The 25,680-nt window shown below is 37.1% G+C and overlaps 1 protein-coding gene across 5 annotated transcripts in view; it reads left to right on the forward strand.

The window, feature by feature from the left end:
- The window catches only part of PIK3CB (phosphatidylinositol-4,5-bisphosphate 3-kinase catalytic subunit beta), a 209,748-nt gene that overhangs the window by 99,264 nt on the left and 84,804 nt on the right, over window positions 1–25,680 (forward strand). For 4 of the 5 annotated variants that reach the window (XM_049870195.1, XM_049870194.1, XM_049870196.1 and 1 more), the window contains 7 exons: window positions 1,700–1,886; window positions 3,509–3,734; window positions 8,747–8,970; window positions 14,668–14,847; window positions 16,571–16,741; window positions 17,628–17,705; window positions 24,056–24,307. In XM_049870195.1, coding sequence (XP_049726152.1) covers window positions 1,716–1,886; window positions 3,509–3,734; window positions 8,747–8,970; window positions 14,668–14,847; window positions 16,571–16,741; window positions 17,628–17,705; window positions 24,056–24,307 — 1,302 coding nt within the window. In that variant the 5' untranslated portion in view covers window positions 1,700–1,715. Of the gene's footprint in view, window positions 1–1,699; window positions 1,887–3,508; window positions 3,735–8,746; window positions 8,971–14,667; window positions 14,848–16,570; window positions 16,742–17,627; window positions 17,706–24,055; window positions 24,308–25,680 lie in introns of those variants that run through there. The other variant, XM_049870198.1, reaches the window with a different exon arrangement.

Below are 25,680 nucleotides of genomic sequence, written 5' to 3' on the forward strand. Positions count from 1 at the left end.
GAAATCTTATCATTTGTTCTGTTGACAATCCCATTCTCTAAATTTGCCTGATTGCTTCCTTGAAGTGTTTAACTTCTTTCTGTATTTCCCTTTCCTGGTAGACCTAGAGGATTGATTAGATTGAGGTTCAGTTCTTTTTTTTTTTCTAAAGCCAAGAATTCCCTATAGGTGGGGGTAAGAACTTCCTATCGCATTATATGACCCCCCCCAAAAAAACCGTTGCCAGTAAGTCGATTCCGACTCATAGCGACACTATAGAACAGAGTAGAACTGCCCTGTAGAGTTTCCAAGGAGCGCCTGGTGGATTTAAACTGCCGACCTTTTGGTTAGCAGTTGTAGAGCTTAACCACTACACCACCGGGGTTTCCATTGCATTATATGAAGAGGTATGTAATGTCTGGTTGTCCCACTTTTAGTGATGCTAATGTTGATCAGAGGATTCGGATGGTGTCAACCTGATACATTTACTGTAACATTCTTAATCTGCCTTTCCTTTTATGATGTTTTAACATCCATTGGTGATCATTGCCTAGATCCATTATTTCATTGGAGGTTGCAGAATGGTGATTCTCTAATTATATCTTTTTTTTTCTCATTTTTAGCTGAAGTTCTAAAAATTAAAAAAGAAGGAACTTTTATACATTATTTTGTTAGCCTGAAATACAGTTAAGTTAGTATAAGAAGAGCAGATTAAATGTTCAGTTGTCTTCCTTTTTCAGTTTTCAGAATAATAAGTTCGGTTTAACAATCTCCAGTGGTGACCAAAGAAGAGTTTATTATTAACTCATAAATTTTTATACATTTGATGTGTTTTAGTCCACGGAAGTCATCGTTTTTGATTCTCAAAAATGCTTCAGGTTGGCTCTTGTCTCTTTTGACATGTCACTTTGATTCTGTGAATAAATGATATCCGAACCTTGGTTTATCTAACGTCAGTGCTCAAGTTTACCACCTATTATTGTTGTGCCTTCTTGAAGAAAGCCCTAAGGAATGAATGGAACTTAAGTAGCACAGTTGAGGGATGTATTTGTTGGGATGGGGGTTTGATTAAATGATGTATATTCCTTGAGCAAAAATAGATCCAGAAGCAAGAAGTCAAAGAGCAGCTGTGACACCAAGGACCTTGGGTGTAGGGAACAAAGAAAAATAGGCCAGAGATGTAGCACAAAGGGCCTTGTCAGCTAGGTTGAGGGATTTGATTTTTAATACTTAGGTCATAGACTAAAGTTTATGTGACATTTTATATCTCACATGAGATTGATAGAAAGTTATTCCCTAGAGTGAACCCTCTTGAATGCCATTTTCATTGGACTTTGCAAAGAAAAACTTAGCTTGAATAAGTTAATACTTTCTAAAATAAAGTCTGGAGTGAATCACCAGTTGAGTGGCCATTAACTAAATTTGTCAAGCCCCTATAATCCTTAAGCCCACAGTTCTTTCCAATGCGATATACATGTCTTGAATTTGAATCAGTATTGTATGTCTTCATATATATGTAATTAATGTAGCAATGACCAAAAGTGTATTTAAATAATTTGTTTCTGGTGCCTTACTCTTGTTTTGTTTTTTAATATCATATTATTTAATTGTCCTTCTGTTACATTATTGCTATATCGAAGTATTGGTAGACTTTATCATATCTTAGTGTAAGTTTGGCTAATGATCTATTTTTGCTGCGTTCTACTTAACTGAATTCTAGGGCCCCATGGTTATGAATGTGCATCAACTTCATAATGCCTCCTGCTATGGCAGACATTCTTGACATCTGGGCAGTGGATTCGCAGATAACATCTGATGGCTCCATACCTGTGGATTTCCTTTTGCCCACTGGGATCTATATCCAGTTGGAGGTACCTCGGGAAGCTACCATTTCTCATATTAAGCAGGTTTGTAAATATATTGGATTTCCGTAAACTTGGTTTATTGTGTCATTTAGGGGAAAATGAGATTCTGTTATAAAAAATGTTATTCATTTAAATCATGTGGTATATTTGAGGGAAGTAATTAACAGGTAATTACATTTTAAAGATTTTCATACAGGCTTTGTCTTTTCAGGCGTGTATAATATACTTGTTCTCATTCCAACTTTAATTTGTTTTTAACCCATATGTGAGAGTTGACTTAAGAAAAATTGACTTGTCAGCTAATTTGAAATTGTTTTTCAGGTTGTTAAAAGGAAATTAATCTTGTTGAAATTTTTTTTGAGTTAAAAATCTTTGTAATTATTGTCTTTGAGTTCGTTACAGATTTTTTTCATCCTATATTTTTTGGTTGGTTTCTTTTCTCCTTTCTTAGACCCCCCTTCCCCTTCCCTTTCATTGTGACTCTGGGGGAAATGTTTTCCACCGTTCACTAGATTTTCCCCTTCAGTAATAAATGATATGCCTTCACTTGGAAACAAATTCTCTTACAAAATAAGTCTTGCCTATTTTTTTGAATTGTTTTTTCAGGTGAATTGATGAGTGCCATTGATTGATTTGTGGAGACTGCACAATACAAATGAAAATCGATTTCTAAACTTCCTATTTAATGTTTTTCAAATAGCTGAACCTGATGTGCAAATCAGAGGTCATATTATTTTTAAGAAAAAATATTTAAGACAAACCTTTTGTGAAGCTCTTGACTTTGAGCAACTTTAACTCTTTTCCAAGCGTCTTCATCCAGGAGACATGAAAATTTTGAAACTGCATGATCCTTGAAGGAAAGAGAGATAGAGAATTGTCTTACGCACCCCATTGGTATAGTGTGCCTATTTTTATGGTCACTAGTGACAAACCCTGTTGGCGTAGTGGTTAAGAGCTACAGCTACTAACTAAAAGGTTGGCAGTTTGAATCCACCAGGCACCCATTGGAAATGCTGTGGGGCAGTTCTACTCTGTCCTTTAGGGTTGCTATGAGTTAGAATCGACTCTACGGCAATGGGTTATTTTTTAAAATATATTATTATGTAATTCATTTAAGCAGTCACTTATTGCTAGACATTTGGTTTGTCCACAGTTTTTTTTTATCTTTGCAAACAGTTCTATAGTGAGCATCTGTCTTAGTTACCTAGTGCTGCTATGACAGAAATACCACAAGGGGTGGCTTTAACAAACAAATTTATTTTCTCAAAGGTTATGAAACTAATAGTCCAGATTCAGGATGTCAGCTCTAGGGGATGGCTGTCTCTCTTCTCTCTCTGTTGACTCCAGGGGAAAGTCCTTGCTCTTTGATTCCCTGGTGGCATCTGTCTTCACCCATCTTGGTTAGCTCACTTGCTGGTTTAATCTCTTTGATATCTCAAAAGAAATTGACTTAAGACACACCCTATACTAGTATTGTCTCAGTAGCATAACAAAGAAAACCCATTCCCAAATGGGATTATAATTACAGGTGTAGGGGTTAGGACTTAAAACATATATTTTTGGGGGACACAATTCGAACCATAACAGCACCCTTGTAAATATATTTTTATACACTTAAACAAGTGTTTCCATTCCACAAAATGTCGTACCATTTTTTCCTGCAGATGTTATGGAAACAAGTTCACAATTACCCAATGTTTAACCTCCTTATGGAAATTGACTCCTATATGTTTGCATGTGTGAATCAAACTGCCGTATATGAGGAGCTCGAAGATGAAACAAGAAGACTCTGTGATGTCAAACCTTTTCTTCCAGTTCTCAAATTAGTGACAAGAAGTTGTGACCCAGGGGAGAAATTAGACTCAAAAATTGGAGTCCTTATAGGAAAAGGTAATTAAAAAACTTCTTAGTATGAATAATATAAATTATTAGTATGTCTTGTCATATATATGAACATGTAATAAGTATGTTCTATGACATTGCTTCTTAAAGTGTGATCCATGGACCAATGCTGGTCTGTAAATTGTTATCAGTCTAAGTTTAGAAATAGAGAGTAATTGTTTACAAACTCCTATAGCAATGTGGGAAACGCTGGTGGTGTAGTGGTTAAGAGCTATGGTTGCTAACCAAAAAGGTCAGCAGTTCGGATCCATCAGGAGCTCCTTGGAAATTCTATGGGGTAGTTCTACTTTGTCCTACAGGGTCGCTATGAGTTGGAATCGATTTGATGTTAATGAGTTTTTGGTTTAGACCTTCAGTATATGTCGAAGGGCTGGCATTATAATTATATGCACAATTTTAAATGTTAACATTCATTTAGAAGTTAGACTAAGTCTATTTCAGTATTTTAGAATGAATTTTTGCTTTAAACACCTAACAAGTCATTTTTTACAATTGCTTATTTGTAAGGGATGACTACAGCCAGGGCTTGGTGAGGTCATGCCTCCTGGGAAAACAACAAACAATCACCTCAGTTTAACTTCAGGAACGAGCTTGCTGCCTCTTTTCTTAAGAAAAGAATAGAACCTTTACAGAAGTAACTGCTCCGACCAAGCTAAAAATGCCTTTTCTTGAAAGGTGTTGTGCCGTGATCATTTTATTTTCTATGTTTATTCCAAATACTTATTTTCAGAGCCTCTGTTCAGGTTCTGATTATTTTCTATAGTGAAGGTACATGTCACTGTGCAGTAATTTCTCCAAACACAAAGTGGCAGAGTCTTGATTAGAGGATCTTTTTAGCATCCTGAAAAAAGTTACTTGAAAACCTCTTATTTCCACTGACTTATCTAATGCTATGTCGTATCTTAAAATGAATGAAATATATAGACTGCAGGATTTTAACAATATCTTTAGCATGAGGAAATTGTTCATTTAGTACTTTTTTAATATCAAAAATTATATTTGACTATAAAGTATGTGGAAGCCCTGGTGGCGTAGTGGTTAAGAGCTGCGGTTGCTGTCTTAGTCGTCTAGTGCTGCTATAACAGAAATACCACAAGTGGATGGCTTTAACAAAGAGAAGTTTATTTTCTCACAGTAAAGTTGGCTAGAAGTCCAAACTCAGGGTGTCAGCTCCAGGGGAGGGCTTTCTCTCTCTGTTGGCCTTCTCATCAATCTTCCCCTGGACTAGGAGCTTCTTTGCACAGGAACCCTGGGTCCAAAGGATGCGCTCTGCTCCTGGCACTGCTTTCTTGGTGGTATGATGTCCCCTTATCTGTTTGCTTTCTTCTGTCTTTTCTATCTCAAGACACAATCTAATCCTGTAGTTTGAGTCCTGCATCACTACCACAACTGCTGCCCATCCTCCCTCATTAACATCATAGAGGCAGGATTTACAACATACAGGAAAACCACAGGATACTGGGAATCATGGCCCAGCCCAATTGGTACACACATTTTTGGGGAGACATAATTCAATCTGTGACACTAACTACAAGGTCAGCAGTTCAGATCCACCAGGTGCTCCTTGGAAACTCTATGGGGCCGTTCTACTCTGTCCTTTAGGGTTGCTGTGAATTGGAATTTACTCAATGGCAGCGGGTTCGGTTTGTTCAAATAAAGTATTCAACAGTTGACTACACCCATCAGTATGGATTACACTTCAACATAAAACAAAAATCCTTACAAGTGGACCAATAAGCAACATCATAATAAACGGAGAAAATATTGAAATTGTTAAGAATTTCATTTTACTTGACTCCACAATCAGTGCCCATGGAAGCAGTAGTCAGGAAATCAAACAACATATTGCGTTGGACAGATCTGCTCCAAAAGACCTCTTTAAAGTGTTAAAAGGCAAAGATGTCACTATGTGTGCCTGACCCAAGGCATGTACTTTCAGTTGCCATCAAGTCGATTCTAACTCATAGTGACCCTAAGGACAGAGTAGAACTGCCCCATAGGGTTTCCAAGGAGCAGCTTGTGGATTCGAACCACCGACGTTTTGGTTAGCAGCCAAATGCTTAACCACTCTGCCATCAGGGCTCTCTCTCTATATATGTACGTATATACACACACACACATATGTGTGTGTGTATATATAGGGAGGGAGAGAGAGAAAGAGTTATCTCAAGGAAATGCCTCATGTGATTGTAAAGGCTGTCGACTTAAGTCCCAAGTCCATGGGTCAGGCGTCAGGCTGGACCTGACTACCACCAAGAAAGAAGAGCTGAGAGCGCGGCACATCCTTTGGACCTTGGGTCCCTATGCTGAGGACCTCCTAGCCCTAGGAGAAGTTTGATGCCAAGACACATGTAGATGTGCAAGGGACACGAGGCCCACAGATGTTAAAAGGAGGCAAGGACCATCCTCCAGAGCCAACAGAGAGAGAAAGCCTTCCTCTAGAGTTCGTACCCTGAATTCAGACTTCTGGCCTCCTAAACTGTGAGAGAATAAATTTCTGTTTGTTAAAGCCATCACTTGTGGTATTTCTGTTATAGCAGCAGTAGATAACTAAGATAGTCAATAAACAGACAGGTATAATGCAGTGTGTGAAGTGCTGTGATAAGTCAAGGAGGGTCACCTAAATCATCTGCATGAGTCAGGGACAGCCTCTTAAAGGGCACACAGCTAAACTGAGCCTTGAGTGCTGATTAAGAGTTTGGCAGATGAAGAAAGCTGGAGAAAGGGGAAAGCAAAAGGGAAGGGTATGTGTAGATGATGGCTTATTCAAGAAATAAACACAATTCATTATGGTTGGTTTAAGGGGACGGCTAGGACAAGAAGGAAAACAAGAGAAGCAACCAGGCCAAGAGCATGCAGAGCTCGAGACTATACAAAGTAGAGACTTGCTCCAGAGAGCACTTGGGAGCCATTGAAGGGTTTTCAGATAGAGAAGCAACATTATCACATTTGTATTTTATGAATATGGATTGGAGGGGTTAAGACTGGTAGTAGAGAAATCAGTGAAAAACTGATACAGTAATCCAAGGGAGGATGATGAGGGCCAGGATTAGGTTAATGGCTGCAGGAACTGAGAGAAGTGGACAGAGTTGAGAGACATTTAGGAGGCATGAATGGTAGTAGATGAAGGGAAGTAAGGAGTTTGATTCATGTTAGGTGTCTATATTCTTGGGAACTCATTAGTTCATTGTTTCAGATTTCTAGAATTATTTACTAGAATAATCATAAGTTTATGGAAAAGTTGTCTTTATGATATAACTGGTTCAAAATTAAGTATAACCAAAAAAAAAAAACCCAAACCCATTGCTGTTGAGTCTATTCTGATTCGTAGCGACTCTATAGCATAGAGTAGAACTGCCCTAGGAGGGTTTCCAAGGAGCAGCTGGTGGATTCCAACTGGCAGACCTTTTGGTTAGCAGCCAAGCTCTTAACCACTGCGCCACTAGGGCTCCAGCAACCCTATAGGGAAGAGTAGAACTGCCCCAGGGGTTTCCAAGGCTGTAATCTTTACTAAAGCAGACAGCCGCGTCTTTTTCCCTCAGAGTGGCCAGTGGGTTCAAACTGCTGACCTTTCATTTATCAGCTGGATGCTTAATCACTGTACTACCAGGTCTCATTCAAAATTAAGTATTTCAGAAAAAATTTGTTTATAGATTTTTGATTAATCCATATAGTACATTATTCATAGTGTCAAAATATAACAGTGAACTAAAAGTTGTTTTTTTTGTTGTGCTTTGGGTGCAAGCTTACAAAGCAAATTAGTTTCTCATTAAGCAATTAATACATACACTGTTTTATGGCATTGGTTCCCAACCCCGTGATGTGTCAACACTCTCCCCTTTTCGACCTTGAGTTCCTCACTTCCATTTTTCCAGCTTTCCTGTCCCTCCCACCTTCTCGTCCTTGTCCCTGGGCTGGTGTACCTATTTAGTTTTGTATACATGGTTGAGGTAAATGTATTATTTGTTTGTTTTATGGGCCTGACTAATCTTTGACTGAAGGGTGAACCTCAGGAGTAACTTCAGTACTGAGCTATAAGAGTGTCTGGGGGCCACACTCTCGGGGTTTTTCCAGTTTCTCCTTTGTCAGACCAGTAAGTTTGGTCTTTTTTTGTGAGTTTGAATTTTGTTCTGCATTTTTCTCCAGCTCTGTTCAGGACCCTCTGTTGTGATCCCTATCAGAGCAGTCAATGGTGGTAGCCGGGTACCATCTATTTGTGCTGGACTCAATCTGGTGGAGGCTGTGGTAGTTGTGTTCTATTCGTCCTTTGGACTAACCTTTCTTTTGTGTGTTTGGTTTTCTTCATTATCCTGTGCTCCAGATGGGGTGGGACCATCACAGATGGCCACTCACAAGCTTTTAAGACCCCAGACACTACTCACCAAAGTAGAGTGTAGAACATTTTCCTTATAAACTATGTTATGCCAATTGAGCTAGATGTCTGCTAAGACCGTGGTCCCCAGTAACTGGATCCCTGTGGGAGTTTGGGTATGTCTATGAAGATTCTATGACTGCCTTGGTCAAGTTTTGCTGCTTCCCCAGTATTGTGTACTGTCTTACCCTTTGAACTGAACGTGTTAAGATACTTAATTGGTTTTTTCTAACACAGTATTTGAAGTTTTCAAATTCTTAACCTTTTTCTGGACATTTTAAACTTGATTTACTTGGTTTGTAAAGAAAAAACTGTGGATCCTTTCTTTGTGGTTTTTAATGTGTGTACTGTGTATTTTAATGATTTTTTAAAATAACACTAGTAACCAAACTACATTTCTTTCAGAGATTTGAAGTTTGTATGCTGTAAAACCTAACTGTATATTTATCTTCCGTATGTGAGATTTATTATTTTACCTGGTTTATTATTTTGATCTCGCATGGTGTTTTTCTGCCTGGTTTTGTTTGCTTCGGAGAAACCAAACATTGAAATTCGAGTTGAATGTATTTTATATTCTAGTTTATTATTATTAGCTACTCAAAATGACATCTTTAAAAAATGTGTTTAGGTCTGCATGAATTTGATGCCTTGAAGGATCCTGAAGTGAATGAATTCAGAAGAAAAATGCGCAAATTCAGTGAGGAAAAGATTCAGTCGCTTATAGGATTGTCATGGATGGACTGGCTGAAGCAAACATATCCACCAGAGCACGAACCATCCATCCTTGAAAACTTAGAAGATAAACTTTATGGAGGGAAGCTCATTGTGGCTGTTCATTTTGAAAATTGTCAGGTAGTGTTATTTTAAGAAATACTTTGTAATCAATCCCTCATTTTTACCTGAAGGCAGTTACAGTCTTAGTCAAGGCTTACCTGGTAAACGCTATTATAAAGAATGTTTTGAATTAAATCTGGAAATAAATTTAGGATTATATATAGTGGTCTAAAGTGATATTAATATACATCCTTTGCACATATATTATTTCTTAGTGCAATGGCATGGTAGTCTAGATCAGGGTTGGCATGCTTCACTGTTTTTGAGTGGTCTTTATGTTTTTAAAGTGGTATAAAAAACTTAGATTGCTTAAACTGATTTAAAAAAAGAATATGCAACAGAAATCTGTGTGTTGTTAGTGAAGCCTAGAATATCTACTCTCTGGTCCTTTATGGGAAAAATTTGCCAACCTCTGGTCTAGATGGTGTTTTTAATTATAGATTTTTTTTTTCCTCATCTGGTTTTCTTTTACTATAAAATGAAAGGTTTGCACAAAATGATCTTTTTCCACATTCTTATATTTCCATTCTGTGAGTATATGAATTAAATACTGATATGGAATTGGGCATTATAATAGAGTGTATAAAATTACGCACACTAGATGGTACTGCTATCTTTTTGTCAAGTATGCTTACTCTGTCATCTAGAGTCTACCCTTAAATTAGGGTAGGAGTTCAAAGATCTTTTGTTTTGTTCTTTAATTACTGTGATAGCAATAACAGTGACAACAACCATAGCAGTAGCTATCGTTATTGAGCACTTATGCCAGAAACTATGTGAGGTATTTTGCATGTATCCTCCAGTTCTCCCAACATCCCTAGAGAGCGTTGTTATCCCAGTTTTACAGGTTAAGAAACCAAAAGTGAAAGGCTTAGTGGTTTGTGCCAGGGCTTGTTACTGGTTAATGGTAGAGGCAGGGTTCTGTCCAGGATTCTCTGTTTTTATCCAGGCCTGCCTCCTTGCAGACAACATGCCATTAAGCATTCGTTAGAACAAAGATGAAAAAATGATCCTGCCTTCTGGCATTTTACAAAGAGAGTTTATCTAGAGAAAAAAAAAAAAAATTTGTCACTCTATTCTGAGCTAGGTTGAGACTAAAGTAAAAAAAAAAATCAAGTTAACCCAATATTTCGGTATCATAAAATGTCATGATCAAATTTAAAATTCTGTTTAGGGAATTCTGCAGTGTGGGGAGAGGTGGAATAGTGAAGTTTAATGTTAAAAGGTGATTAGACTTCAACCTGAAAACACTGACTCGGTAATTTCTGTATCTGGGTCAGTGTGAATTTCATTACAGATGGGTCAAATCCATATAAACTTCAGCGGTATTGTCATTGTAATGGATTATATGTGAAGTATTTTGAATATAGAGGAGAGTTGGAGGTATCACGAACTCTTAACTGGATTCCAGGCAGTCATAGAATTTAAACCTGAAAGGAGTTTAGAGATCATCTAGCCAGACTCTTTATATACTATAATAACTCTATAATAATAACACTGTGTCTCTGGCCCAATACATCCAGCGCTAGGGCAAATGCTTTGTCTCCTGAAGCAGCATGTTTTCATGATGGGCAGACCCATTTAAAATTTGAATTAAAACGTTTTAAAATTTAAACTTCCCTTCTATGACTTCTGCTCATCTAGTTAGAGTTTTCTTTTTTTGACAAGTATCTGTCCAATCTCCTCTTCTTTCTACATGCCAGATACTCAGATAGTATTAAACCAATAGTTTCTAGACTTTTGGATTGCAAAGGCCAGTAAAATTATTACATTATTAAAGAATTTTGAGAAGTCACATAGGGTTTGCAACTTTTTATTTAGGCAAGTAAGGGTATTTATTTTTGAAGCCAAAACCATAATTTATTACTAGCAGTATATCATAAATTAAAACGTATTTTACCACCAAAAAAAGAATGACAGAATCTCAAAGTAAAGAACAGCTGGTGACCTATTCTGTGTGGCAGTGTTGATTCAGTGGTAGAATTCTGGCCTTCTATGCAGAAGACCTGGGTCTGGTTACTAGCCAATATACCTCATGTGCAGCCACCACCCCCATCTTTCAGTGGGTACTTGCATGTTGCTATGATGCTGAACAGGTTTCAGTGGAGCTTCTTGACTAAGACGGACTAGGAAGATAGAGCTGGCGATCTTCTGAAAATCAGACAGTGAACACTCTATGGATCGCAATGGTCCAATCTACAGCTAATCACAGGGAATGTATAGAACTCAGCAGCATTCCAGTCTGTTGCGTGTGGAGTTGCCGTGAGTCAGGGGCCGACTGGATGGCAGCTAACAACAACAACTATACTACTACAACTTCTCTAACATACATTCATCCTCTCTTCTCTCTTGTGTCTATAAAATTCTGATTTGATCATGTCATCTTCAGCTGCTGAAGAGCAAGAGTAGTCTATGGGGGAACAGCATGAGCAAACACTAAACTAAAAAATGAGGTGAAATACAGCAAGGTGCCTGTCGCGGATTGAATTGTGTCCCTCAGAAATATGTGTATCAATTTTATTGGGCCATGATTCCCAGTACTGTGTGAGTGTCCGCCATTCTGTCATCTGATGTGAGTTTCTTATGTTGTAAATCCTACCCCTATGATGTTAATGAGGTGGAATAGGCGGCAGATATGTTAACGAGGCAGGACTCAATGTACAAGACTGGATTGTGTCTTGAGCCAATCTCTTTTGAGATATAAAAGAGAAAAGCGAGCGGAGAGACAGGGGAACTTTATACCACCAAGAAAGCAGCACTGGGACCAAAGCATGTCCTTTGAACAGGGTTTCCGGGGCAGAGAAGGTCCTAGTCCAGGGGAAGATTGATGACAAGGACCTTTCTCCAGAACCAACAGAGAAAGCCTTCTACTAGAGCTGACTCCCTGAATTTGGACTTCTAGCTACTGGACTGTGAGAGAATAAACTTCTGTTAAAGTCATCCACTTGTGATATTTCTGTTACAGCAGCACTAGATAACTAAGACAGTGCCCAACCAAAAGACCAAACCCATTGCTGTCTGGCTGATTCCGACTCATAGTGATCCTATAGGACAGAGTAGAGTTGCCCCATAGGGCTTCCAAGACTGTAATTCTTTACAGAGGGCCACATCTTTCTCCCGAAGAGTGGCTTGTGGGTTTGAACCGCTGGCTTTTGGGTTCCAACCTCTGACCTTTGGGCTCGTACTGCTGACCTTTAAGTTAGCAGCCATGCGCTTAACCCCTGCACCACCAGGGTTCCTTACCAAGTTGCCCTGTTAGGATTAAAAAAAATTTTTTTTTTTCTGGGATTGATAAAAAGGGAGTTTCTGTGAAAAAGATTGGAAATGTTAGAAGACCACATAGTCAATACCAGCCAACCTTAGGACATGACTCTTAAGCAAGTTAACTATAATCGTAGATAGACCTAAAAAAATCATGTCTCAATTTTATAAAAGAACAATCCAAGCATATGATCTACTGGTAAGATCACAGATGTATTTTTTTAACTCCAAGAATCAGAGTTTGTAAAGGATGCTAACAAACCTAAGCACTTTTTAAAAACTTTTTTTAAAAAAACATTTTTTACTTCAGCCAGCATAAGGGATGTGAAATAATTTGATCAATAAAGTGTGGAGCATGCAATTTGAATAGTCTCCTGTGGGGATGGGGTAGAAGGAGGTGGCGAGTACATTTTTTGGACAACCAGAGAATATATTAGAAGCAAAGACAGAAATGTGAGATAGAGTGAAGCACAGAGTAAAACTCTCCAAGATAAGTATTTACTCACCTGTGTCATCATTACCTGAATTACCACAGTTGTCAGGATACAGATACAGTCACTAATGGACTGTATCCCTCCCTGCTAAACAGAAGTATCTCTCCCCATCCATTTGCTCATTGTCTTTGTTGAACAGTCTCTAGTCTATAGCTATTTGTAAGCATTGAGCAAATACAATACAAATTGTCATGTAAAATTAGAAATCTTATAAAACATGTAATATTTCATGAAGTCATTGAAAGGAATATTGGAGAACTGCTGGAAATACAGGATAAACTGTCAAGCTGATTTCTGACGTATTTAGTCCCGTTAGCAGTTCAAGTGTAGAAAATGAATAAGGATGATGATGACACACCAGTTGTTTCAGAAGAGATTGATTTGACTATCAAGAGATTAAGAGAAGCCTTTGGGGAAAATTATAAAGTCCTCAGTACTGTATAGGATTCCATTACATAAATGTACTGCAGTTTATCCATTGTATTGTTGATGGCACCTTCCTTGTAACTGATGAGGTTTAATATTTTTTCATGTATTTCTGAAGCATTTGTATTTATTGTCCATTTTTAAATTGGGTTATGTTGTATTGGTTTGTAGAAGTTCTTGATGTTTTGGCGATACTAATCCTTTGTCATTAATAACTGCTGCAAACGTATTCTCCCAATAATCTGGCTTATCTTTTCACTCTTTGTTTTGTTGTTGTTGTTGTTTTTCCCCCCTTTGGTATGACCTCCTTAACTTAACTGATTACATCTTCAAAGAAAGAGCGTATATCCAAATAAAGACACATTCAACAGAATAGGGATTAGGCTTTTAAAATATCTTTTTGGGGACACAGTTCAATCCATAACACTTCCTAAACTGGGTGAAGTTAGTTTTGAGGTGAATAGTACAAGAGGCAATGATACCAGATAAGAGGCTCTTGTTACTGTTTAGAAGAGATACAGAGAATTTCTGAACCAGGAGAGTGTTACTGGAGAGAAGGAGATAGACTGGCAAATCATTAGGATATAAGATCATTTGTATCTTGTTAGGAGTGAGGGTAGGGGAGGAAGAAGGGACTTATGTGACTTCTCGAATGATTCATAGAATCTTAGCTATACCAATTTATATAGAAAATACAGGATAAAAAATACTTGAAAGAATGGATTTGGAATACCTAGTAAATTTAGGTTTAAAAAGCTTGATTTTGAGATGCCTCATGGAAAAGAGAGATGACTTAATTTAGTGGAAAATATTGCAAAGTGGATTTATGGTCAGTATGGAGAATTTTTTAACAGTCACAGTTGTCCAGAGTAGCAGTTGGCTGCCTTGGGCAGTGATGAGCTTCTCATATCTTTGGTGTATGGTCACATGGTAGGAAGTTGTAAACTTTGCTAAATAATGAGAGGATTCAGGTATTAGATAATCTTTAAACTTTGTATCATTGGATTTTCTGATGAACTTTCCATCTCAACTATATCTTCGTTTTTCATTGATTTAAAATTTCTCTGTTTTTCTTTGCATGTTGAAATTGAACAGAATTGTCAATTTCTGGTTTTATCAGTGAAAAGTATAGCTCTTTTCTTACAGTAATCAACATGTACTTCCTTTCTTAATACAGCCTAACTTGAACAGCTACAGGTATTTTTTGTAACTTTTTAGAAAGTTGTTCACTGGGAAATACATGTGATGTACTACCTAATGGTTAAACATTAGTAAACGTTAGTTAAATTTTAATCTTATTTGTGGAAGCCATGGCACTCTACAGTAGTCTAAGATGACTTGCAAATTATCAGAAACGTTAACAAATTTTATATGAACACGTTATATTTAGAAAATAGAAAAATTTGCTGTAATATAAAATGTAAAGGATTTAAATATATACAAATGTAAAGAATAAATAAGTATTACAAGAGAAAGTTATTTTGGGGCACAAATATAAAATTTAATTGCTTCTTTTTTATACTCTCTCTTTAAGGATGTGTTTAGCTTTCAAGTATCTCCTAATATGAATCCTATAAAAATAAATGAATTGGCAATCCAAAAACGTTTGACTATTCATGGGAAAGAAGATGAAGTTAGCCCCTGTGACTATGTGTTGCAAGTCAGTGGGAGAGTAGAATATGTATTTGGTGATCATCCGCTGATTCAGTTCCAGGTATGTGTATTAACTGTCAGTTTACTAGAGAGGTAAGTGTGTGTTTGTGTGCGTGTGTATTTAAACTTTTTAAAATTTCTAGTCATAAAAATGTCCGTAGTAGAACGTTTGGAACCTACAGAAAACTATACAGAATTAAATAATATCCATTATCCTAGCTACCACAGATATAACTGTTGCTAACATTTTGACATATTTTTGTCACTTTTCTTTGCAGTTGTATATATTTTTGGCATAATGATTATGTATGTATATGTGTATATATGTTGTCTATATATGATACATTCTGCTGTTTTTATTGTTTCAGTTAGTGTTATCATAATTTTAAATTTTAACTTAAAATTTTTTAAATCATAAAAATTTCTGATTAATTGATCAGCCTTTGAATTGTACAACAGTTTATTTGTGATAGCTCGGTAAAGTAATACTATAAATTTTCATTGTGAACTAGAAACCTTTTTGATTGTAGTTGGCAATATTTATGTATATAATCCTCTTTCCTCCCTTTTTTGTTACTTCCATATATGATAAGAATTTTGCAAGTGTTAGGCCTGACCATCCTGAAATTCTCAGTTGAATATAATGTATTGAATCATATTTCATATCTATATGGGGAATTTATTTTTCTGAGGAACATATTGGATTCCCATTCAATTTGTTAGGAGTCTTTGGTAATGTCAATAATTATTACTCTTTTTTTGTATGCCTTTAGAGAGTAATACTGGTTTAGTGGAAATTAAAACAGAGCATAAAACTGGAATGGTCAGTAGGTTTTTGCTGGGGAGACAATTGATAATGGTCACCCAGAGCCCTGTACTGTGAAGGTATCAGAACCACCTCAGTGTTCAGTTGTAAAGCATCGAGTTTGCCACCTCAGGACGTTAGGTGATGGCCACCCATATAGCACATATTTGCCCTCCCCTAGCTCGGTGGCCAAAATATGGATTTGGCATCTGACAAAAGTGGATTTTAATTGTGGTCCTAAAGATACTAGATGTGTAACTTAATCCTTCTGAGCCTCAGTTCTTTATTAAATGGGGGATAATCTCTCTTATTGTGGTGCCCTGGTGGCATAGTGGTTAAGAGCTCAGGCTGCTAACCATAAGATCAACAGTTCGAATCCACCAGCCACTCCTCAGAAACCCAATGTGGCAGTTCTCCTCTGTCCTACAGGGTTGCTGTGAGTTGGGATTGACAGCAATGGGTCAGGTTAATTTCTCTTATAGAGTTGTTATGAAGAGTAACTATAACATACAAGAAATGTTATACCTATAAAAGCTAGCTCAGTTTTTAGGCATTCTGGTTTTCAATTAATGGTGGCTATTTTATGTGCTGTAAGGAGCCCTGGTAGCACAGTGATTAAGCACTTGGCTGGTAACCAAAAGTTTGGTGATTGAAACCCACCAGCTGCACCATGGGAGAAAGATGTGGCAGCCAGCTTCCGTAAAGATTACAGCCCTGGAAACCCTGTGGGGCAGTCCTGCTCTGTCCTGTAGGGTCACTATGAGTAGGAATTGACTCAACGACAATGGGTTTTTATTTTATGTGCTGTAATTTTAGGTTCTCATATTCTTGATATTGAGGTGTTTCTTAAGATAAAGTTCACAGTGAGTTTGGTATATTGTTGAATTCAGTCTAATTTTATTCTTATGTTGATTCAAATGTTTGATTGACAATTCGTCTCTGAAAGTATGAGTAGCACCTTTCTTTCTTGCCACTGTAGTATATCCGGAACTGTGTAATGAACAGGACCCTGCCCCATTTTACACTTGTGGAGTGCTGTAAGATCAAGAAGATGTATGAACAGGAAATGGTTGCCATAGATGCTGCCATAAATCGAAGTTCATCCGACCTTCCTCTTCCTTTACCACCAAAGAAAACGCGAATTATTTCTGTAAGTTTCACGGGTGAACCTTTGATGACCCCAAAGGCATGTGATTTTGTTGATAATGTGCTTAAGCCTCACACATGTTTTCTTTCCTCACTTCTCCTTTTGTTAAGAATAATGCATACTTGCCAAAAATCCATCACTACTTACTTAAAAATTATCTTTCTAGCTACTGTTCTTTTTAGTTACTCAAGCTACATATAAATATACCATGTATGTTTTTGGTGTTCTTTTGGAGATAAAGGAAAATGCCATCAAATTAGAGATTTTTGAGATTAGTCTTTAAACATAGAACTTAATGAACAATTTGCGGTGGACTAGTAGAAAAATGAGATGTGCAGAATTAGTTGATTTACCAGTGTATTTCACTTCTGTCAGCTTAACCGTGGCAGTGGTTTTGTGTAATGTGCCTTTCTTCGTATTATTGAATCCTTCTAGACTCTAAATATATCAAAGCCACCATGTTTTCCAGAATATAATATAATGTAAATATTTGTGAAAACAAATTCTAAGTCTGTGTTCATTGGAACAGTTCTTTTAACATTTTAAAGTAGTTCTTTAATCTTAGCGAGTTGTATGTTTAACCATTCCTTGACAATTAAGATATTATCCCTATATTAAACAATCAACTCTTAATTTATCCGAAGCTTTTAGTACTATTCATTTCTACTCTTTATTATTTTAGTGACGTCTCTTAGCAGTAGTGGAATGCTGCTTACTTTTTGTTGTGAAAACTAAGTACCAGTGGATATGATGCTTAATACCTGTGATTTTTCATTTGTTCAGAGCAGTTTTCATCATTTTGCCAGTGGACATGAGAACTGATAAAACAATTTCATTGCTAGTATAGAATACTCATTTCTTTCAATAAGATACTTTTATTCTTTTACAGCATGTTTGGGAAAATAAGCACCCTTTCCAGATTGTCTTGGTTAAGGGAAATAAACTTAACACAGAAGAAACTGTAAAAGTAAGTACTTGCTAAGGTTTGAATTTGCCATCTATTCCATTATTTGAATAACTCACTGGTAAACTCAGTAATGTCACATAGGAGATGAAATATAACGCCCCCCCCAAAAAAAAACCCAAACCCAGTGCCGTCGAGTTGATTTCTACTCATAGTGACCCTATAGGACAGAATAGGACTGCCCCATAGAGTTTCTAAGGAGCACCTGGCAGATTCGAACTGCCGACTCTTTGGTTAGCAGCTATAGCACTTAACCACTGTGCCACCAGGGTTTCCAGATGAAATATAGAATATGGCAACTGACTGACTGTAAGACTATTTGGAATTTTTGTCCTAACTACAGTAGTCTTATAATAGTTAGAGGTTTGCTGGAAAGATTGACAATTTTTCCAGTATATAGTATATAGAAGAAATTGCTGTATTTTAGATCAGAAATTCAGCAAGTGAAATTTAAGCCAAAAGCAAGGCTCACATAGTATTTCAGTGCAAGCTTATCATCCTCTCTCAGCCTTGCTCAGAGCTGCACTTAGTCTCACTCAGCCTTTTTTTTTTTTTCTTCTTTTAAACTTGCTGAACACAGAAAAAATGTAATACCATTTCCTGGAAGAAAATAGATGACTGCATTATAGACCACAAGTTGTTAACACATGGGAATTTATTGCACAACCCTGTTCAATTAAATAAAGACCTAATAAGGCATTTTGTCTCAAAGTGTAAAGCATGCATTTCCCCTATTTTGTTTGGCAGGAAATAAGTGAATAGTTTCATGATCCAAGATAAAGAGATTAAGTTAGTTTTCAATGTCAACTTCCATCAGCTACTTTAAGCTGGACTGATGTTATTGTTTGTGGTCATATGTGCACAGAGAGGAGTAACAGGCATAATGACATATACTATTTAAAGTATCCCTTCTTGCCTCATCTAACTCTCTTGTTGTCTGTGTTGCTCTCTTTTTTCTCTCCATCCCCCACCCCAAGGAAATGTGGTTATATAGTTGAATTTAAGTGACTTAAATGCATGTGGGTCCTGCCTCAACACCTCTTAGTGGTTTTCCTCTAAATTGACATTCTTTGGGTTTTGGAAAGCAATTGCTGATATTTTCTTTGTAAGAAACTTGAAAAACTGCACCACCTGTGTTTATGATTCCAAATCCTTTGCCTTTAGCCCTGGAGTCTCTCCAGAGCCAGACTCTTACTTTCACATGGTACATGTTGTTAGCTGTTAGGTGCAGTCAAGCCAGTTCAGACTCACAGCAACCCTATGTACAACAGAATGAAACACTGCCCAGTCTTGCGGAACCCTTACAATCATTGTTATGCTTGAGCCCTTTGTTGCAGCCACTGTGTCAGTCTATCTTGTTGAGGGTCTTCCCTTTTTTTGCTGACCCTCTATTTTACCAAGCATGATGTCCTTCTCCAGGGACTGATCCCTCTTGATAACATGTCCAAAATATATGAGATGAAGTCTCATCATCCACACTGTTAATGAGCACTCTGGTTGTTCTTCTCCTGAGACAGATTTGTTCGTTCTTCTCGCAGTCCATGGTATTTCAGTATTCTTTGCCAACACCATAATTCAGAGGCACTAATTCTTACGGTCTTCTTTCTTCATTGTCCAGCTTTCACATGCATATGAGGCAATTGAAGATTCCATGGCTTGGGTCAGGTGCACTTTAGTTCTCAAGGTGACATGCTTGCTTTTTAACACTTCAAAGAGGTCTTCGGCAGCATATTTGCCAACTGCGATACATCCTTTGATTTCTTGACTGTTGCTTCCATGGGTATTGATTATGGATCCTAGTAAAATGAAATCCTTGACAACTTCAATCTTTTTTCCATTTATATGATGTTACTTATTGGTCCTGTTGTGAGGATTTTTGTTTTCTTTATGTTGAGTTGTAATTCATACTAAAGGCTGTGGTCTTTGATCTTCATCAGTAAGTGTTTCAAGTCCTCTTCACTTTCAGCAAGCAAGGTTGTGGCATCTGCATAACACAGGTTGTTAGTGGGTCTCCCTCCAATTCTGATGCCTCATTCTGCTTCATGTAGTCCAACTTCTCAGATTATTTGCTCAGCATATAGATTGTGTAAGTATGGTGAAAGGATACAAACCTGATACACACCTTTCCTGAATTTACACCACACAGTATCCCCTTGTTCTGTTCAAACGACTGCCTCTTGGTTCAAAAGACTGCCTCTTGGCCTATGTACACATTCCTCATGAGCACAATTAAGTGTTCTGGGTTTCCCATTCTTTTCAGTGTTATCCACAATTTGTTATGATCCACACAGTCGAATGCCTTTGCATAGTGGATAAAACACAGTTAAACATCTTTCTGGTATTCTCTGCTTTCAGCCAAGATTCATCTGACATCAGCAATGATATCCCTTGTTCCATATGCTCTTCTGAATCCAGCCTGAATTTCTGGCAGTTCCCTGTCAATGTATTGCTGCAACCATTTTTGAATTATCTTCAGCAAAATTTTACTTGCGTATGATATTAATGATATTGTTCGATAATTCCTGCATTCTGTTGGATCACCTTTCTTTGGAATGGGCACAAATATGAATCTCTTCCAGTTGTTTGTCCAGGAAGCTGCCTTCCAAATTTCTTGACATAGACGAGTGAGCACCTCCAATGCTGCATCCATTTATTGAAACATCTCAGTTGTTGCGTGCTGTGTAGACATTGCTAAAACCAGCTCATATTCAACGATCTAACTCATTCTTAACTCCCTTTGGCTGCAGTTCTCATATTTAGTAAAGTAGGAGTCTTAGAGTTGTCTCTCTCTCTTGCCTTCCATACCTAGTCAGTTGATCACATTCTATTAATCCTACCTCATTAATATCCTTTACTATCTATTCTTTCCTGTTTGTCTCCCCTGAAACGCTCATAGTTCAAGCCTTTACTATTCCTTACTGAATCATAGCTACAGCCTCCCCTGCCTCCGGTTTCATACTCCACCTTAGCCCCAAGCATGCTGTTTCATTATATTCTAACTTAGTGGTCTTAAAAAGGCAGTAATTTTGCCTGTGGCCTGTCCAATCCAAGCACCTGTTGAGGTGCTCATTCCCACGGTCCTTATGTGCCTGTAGCAAAACCAGACTGCTTTCGGTTTTTAGGGAATGCCAGGGATGTATCTTCGTGCAGGCAGTAGGCACCTCCTTTTCCTTCTCTGCCTTTGGAACTCCCTTTAAGATCTGGTTTCGTATTTAACAGTGGTGGAACCTTTCTTAGCCTTCTGATAAATTAAAACTTCTGTTTTTTTTTTGTTTTGTTTTGTTAAACTGATACTCAGTGTTCCTAATGTAAATTAGGAAGGAAAAGAAAACCTATGAATCCAGGGTGAGAAAGGGTGAGGTTTTGTCCTCTTCCTACCTTCCATATAATTTTTTTCTCTTCTTTTTCAAATACAGTTTATTTTGTTGTTGTTGAGAATATAAACAGCAAAACGAACGCTAATTCAACAGATGCTACGTGTACTATTTAATGACATAGATTATATTCTTCGAGTGTAACCATTCCCACCCTCCTTTTCTGAGTTGTTCCTTCCCCATTAACATAAATTCACCGCCCGCTACGGTTCCCATCTAATCTTTTGAGTTGCTATTGTCAATTTGATCCCGTGTAGATAGTTCTTAAATGCTGAAGGCAGATATTTTTTACTAGTTAAGCTAAGTTATTATTTGGCTTTAAGAAGACTTTAGGAGACATTGTTGGTTTAAGGTTTAAAGATTGTCTCAGGGCAATAGTTTCAGGGGTTCATCCAACCTTCATGTCTCTGGTAAGTCTGGAGTCCATAAGAATTTGAAACTGTGCTCTGCATTTTCCCCCTTGTGATCAGGTTCAGGAATCTTTCATCAAAATGTTCAGTAATGGTAGCTGGGCACAATCCCTTTCTTTTGGTCTCATGGCAAAGGAGGCGCAGTGGTTCGTGCAGGCAATTAGGTACACATTTCATATCTTCCTCCTATTCTTGACTCTCCTTCCTCCTCTGTTGTTCCAGGCAAATAGAGACCAGTTATTGTGCCTTGGATGGCCACTTGCAAGCTTTTCAGACCCCAGGCAGTAGGCATCAAACTAGGAGGTAGAACAGAAGCGCTGAACATGTTATTAGACCAAATGGCTGAGATGTCCCATGAAACCATGACCCTAAACCTCCAAACCAAGGAACCAAATCCCATGAGGTGTTTGGTTGTACATGATCAGCCTCAGCAGCTACTCTTTCTTCCTTTTTTTTTTTTTTGTCTGTTATAAACGTATCTATCACACAACAACGTTTGCCGATTTAACTTTTTACAGGTATATAACCTATTGAGGGCAATTACGATAATTGGCTGTGCAACCCTACCCTGAATCAGCATGATATTTCCATCACCATTAACTACCTCCTTTCCCTCTCTCTTCTGCCTGTGGTAACCACTAATAGACTTTGTTCTCTGTACATTTGTCTCTTCTTGTCTTTTTATGTAAGCGAGGTCATACAATATTTGTCCTTTTGTGATTGACTTATTTCACTCAGCATAATGTCTTCTAGCTCCATCCATATTGTAGCATGTACCAAGACTTCTTCTGTTGGCTGAGTAGTATTCCATTATATGTATGTACCACATTTTGTTTATCCATTCATCTGTTGATGGATGTTTAGGTTGTTTCCACCTTTTGGCTGTTGTGAATAGTGCTGTAGTGAACACTGGTGTACAAGTCTCTATGTTTGAGTCTCTGCTTTCAAGTCCTTTGGGTGTATACCCAAGAATGGAATTGCTGGGTCATAAGGTAGTTCTGTTTTTATTTTTTGAGGAACACTGTTTCCATGTAATTTTATGACCACTTAATGTGGCTGGTTAAGTACTTACTGTGGCTTAGTTACTGTGCTAAAAGATTTATGTGTCTTTCATTTAATCCTCACAACAGATCTGTTAGTTAAGTTCAGGTATTCTCATGTTTAAAAAAAAAACAAATCTAATAAAATGATGTTGGCCAAGGTCATAATATATGAAAGTGATAGAGCCAGGGTTCCAATTCAGGCCTGTCTGAAAAAGCCATTTTCTTTATAATTTTACAGAACTGCCTCTATCTTCACAATTAAGTTCAGTGTTTTGCAGTGAATTGGTAGTTTATGTGGGTCTAGTTTAAATGAATGGAAATTTCATTGTATGGAATGCTGAGTATAGATGTGGTAATGAAATTTTACATACATTAGTGTTCCAGAAGACAAAATAAATAATGTCATACAGAATTTTTGGTAATATGTTTAAAGCTGTGAAATTGATCTTTTTTCAACCTTGAAAGACTTCTTCTAGAGATGATACAAAAACTGATGATGGGACAGTTTGTTAATTGCTTAAGAGAAAATTGTTTCATGGTTCTTATTGTCAATTAGCATTTTATTTACAAAATAAAGCTATTAGGAAAATGAGAAATAAAGTGTGTGTTAATATGCTTTCCCTTATTCCTGTTCTGTCTAGTGGCCCATCTTGGCTATTAAAAATACTAATACTCTCAGTTTCTCATAGTTTCGATACTTTGAGTATAACATAACAGGTAGATAACAGAGATTTTCCTAAAAGTTCTGCTGTGTTTCTAAATCCTTATTTGTAATTTTTCTTATTAGCTCATAGCCTTTACAAACTAAAAATCAAAGTCCCAGACTTTTTGCCTAATTTCTGGGAACACAGTGAAATAACATTTAAACTAGGTTGGAGAAATGTAGTTAAACAAATTGCTTAAAGCTATAGCTACAAAATCCTAAAACTGCCAGTTTAAAAATGTAGATAAAAGCCTGAATGGTTCATTTCTAATTTCACTTATACTGCCATTAAATCGAGTGAGTTTGGATTGACTTTGGGCATTTTGGCGTTACGTCTGTGGGAGCAAATTTAGAACGTTCATATCCTTAAATGCCTATTGAATTCTGATGGTGTATTCATAAATTAATTAGAATTAGAAAGAGATGTTGGAGTCTACTCATTGATTCCTTCTTTACCTATTACCCAGAAGAACAAGACAAGGCCCCAAGTAAATGAAATCAGTGGGAATAAGAATATCATAATACTTTTATACTTATTATCTTGGTTTCTTTAGACCCTACTTATATCTTTGAGGCCCTTGGCATTTGGACCAGTATGGGATTTTGTGGGTAGCCTACTTTAGTGTGTGTAAAACAGGTTGAACTAACTGCAGTTTAAATGAATATACTGATTAACTCAATATGGTCGTTCTGTGTACAAATAGGCTTTCCAAGAGTTGGTGTCCATTTCCTCCCATTAAATGTTTCTACATTTTTTAAAACAGAGGTGTTTCAGTGGTACAGTATCCATAATTCTGTATTTGCTTTTGTCTCCCCGGTATAGGTTCACGTCAGGGCTGGTCTTTTTCACGGTACTGAGCTCCTGTGTAAAACCGTCGTAAGTGCAGAGATATCAGGGAAAAGTGATCACATTTGGAATGAACCACTGGAATTTGATATTAATACTTGCGACCTGCCAAGAATGGCTCGATTATGTTTTGCTGTTTATGCAGTTTTGGATAAAGTTAAAACGAAGAAATCAACTAAAACTATTAATCCCTCTAAGTATCAAACCATCAGGAAAGCTGGAAAAGTGGTAATGATATATTAACTTATGAAATGTTTTTAATACAGTGGGATGTTTTTAAGACCCCTCAAAATAATTCAGTAATGTAAGTTAAATTATATCAAGTAACTTGGTAACTAAGAACTATGTTCAAGAAAACAGTAAATCTCCATTTTTATGTTCTGTTTATTCCTCTCTGGCACCTTTATTTTAATAAACACTACCCTATAAGTTTTCTATTACAAATGTGAAACCTTTTTTTAGGAGATATTGATAAAAAAGAAAGATTTAAAAAATTACAGGTCCACAGTCCCTTAACTGAAATTCTAGAGGCCAGGGTACATCTGAGAATTTAGAAAATTATACATTTTAGAAGGATTGAAGATCACATCTCACGTAACATACCTTGTGAGGTCTGGGGCATAAACCTATAATCAAACATACCAGTATCTGGCAGTGAAATATACAGATATTCACAGCAAATGGGATAAACAAAGACTCTCATTAGCTTCATGTCATTTCAGTACGTGCATTACTGTCAGATGAGTTACGAACAAACTTAGTTTTCACAGTTTTCTTGGATTTTGAAATCATTGATAAGAGGAGGATGGACCTGTTCTCATAGTCTCATCTTCCATTTCATATTTTCTGTCAAATGTCATTTTCTTCTTTTTTGGTGAAAAATTTTTTGAGGGGATGAAGATAGGAATTTTATATGTTTAAAAAACCTAGTTGCTATATTTATCTATATAAATTTGTATTCTTTTATTCTTAAAACGAGAATGTAAGCATTTCCTCTGGTTATCATATATTCTTCTGAAAAGATATTTTAATGACTAAAAAGTCACAGAAGGGTTAGTTCCTTAGTGTTTTTCATTCTGCTGATACAGAATTTCACTCAAAGAATTTGAGTGTAAGTATTTTTGATACACTGTGGCTGGATTGGAAACCCTGGTGGCATAGTGGTTAAGAGGTACAGCTGGTAACCAAAAGTCAGCAGTTTGAATCCATCAGGTGCTCCTTGAAAACCGTATGGGGCAGTTTTAGTCTGTCCTATAGGGTCACTATGAGTCGGAATCAACTCAGTGGCAGCGGGTTTGGTTTTTGGTTTGGTGGCCAAATTAGTAAATCATTTGGAGTGTGTACATGAAACTCCTACCAGCTCACTGCCTCCGTTTTAGAGATATAAACAAAATCCCTAATACCTAGAGGCATTGCCTCCTCCTGCATGAAGATTTATATAGGCTGAAAACTCTTAAAGCGTACAGCCTGACATTGTATCACACTTATTTTCTTGAATCATTTAAAATTCCTCATCATTTTCAGTGGCTGCACAATAAATAGTTCATTTTATGGATATACTATTTTATTGTGATGTTAAATGGGTTTTAGGGATGAACATT

This window comes from Elephas maximus, chromosome 26 (assembly GCF_024166365.1).
Source record: "Elephas maximus indicus isolate mEleMax1 chromosome 26, mEleMax1 primary haplotype, whole genome shotgun sequence".
Lineage (NCBI taxonomy): Eukaryota > Metazoa > Chordata > Mammalia > Proboscidea > Elephantidae > Elephas > Elephas maximus.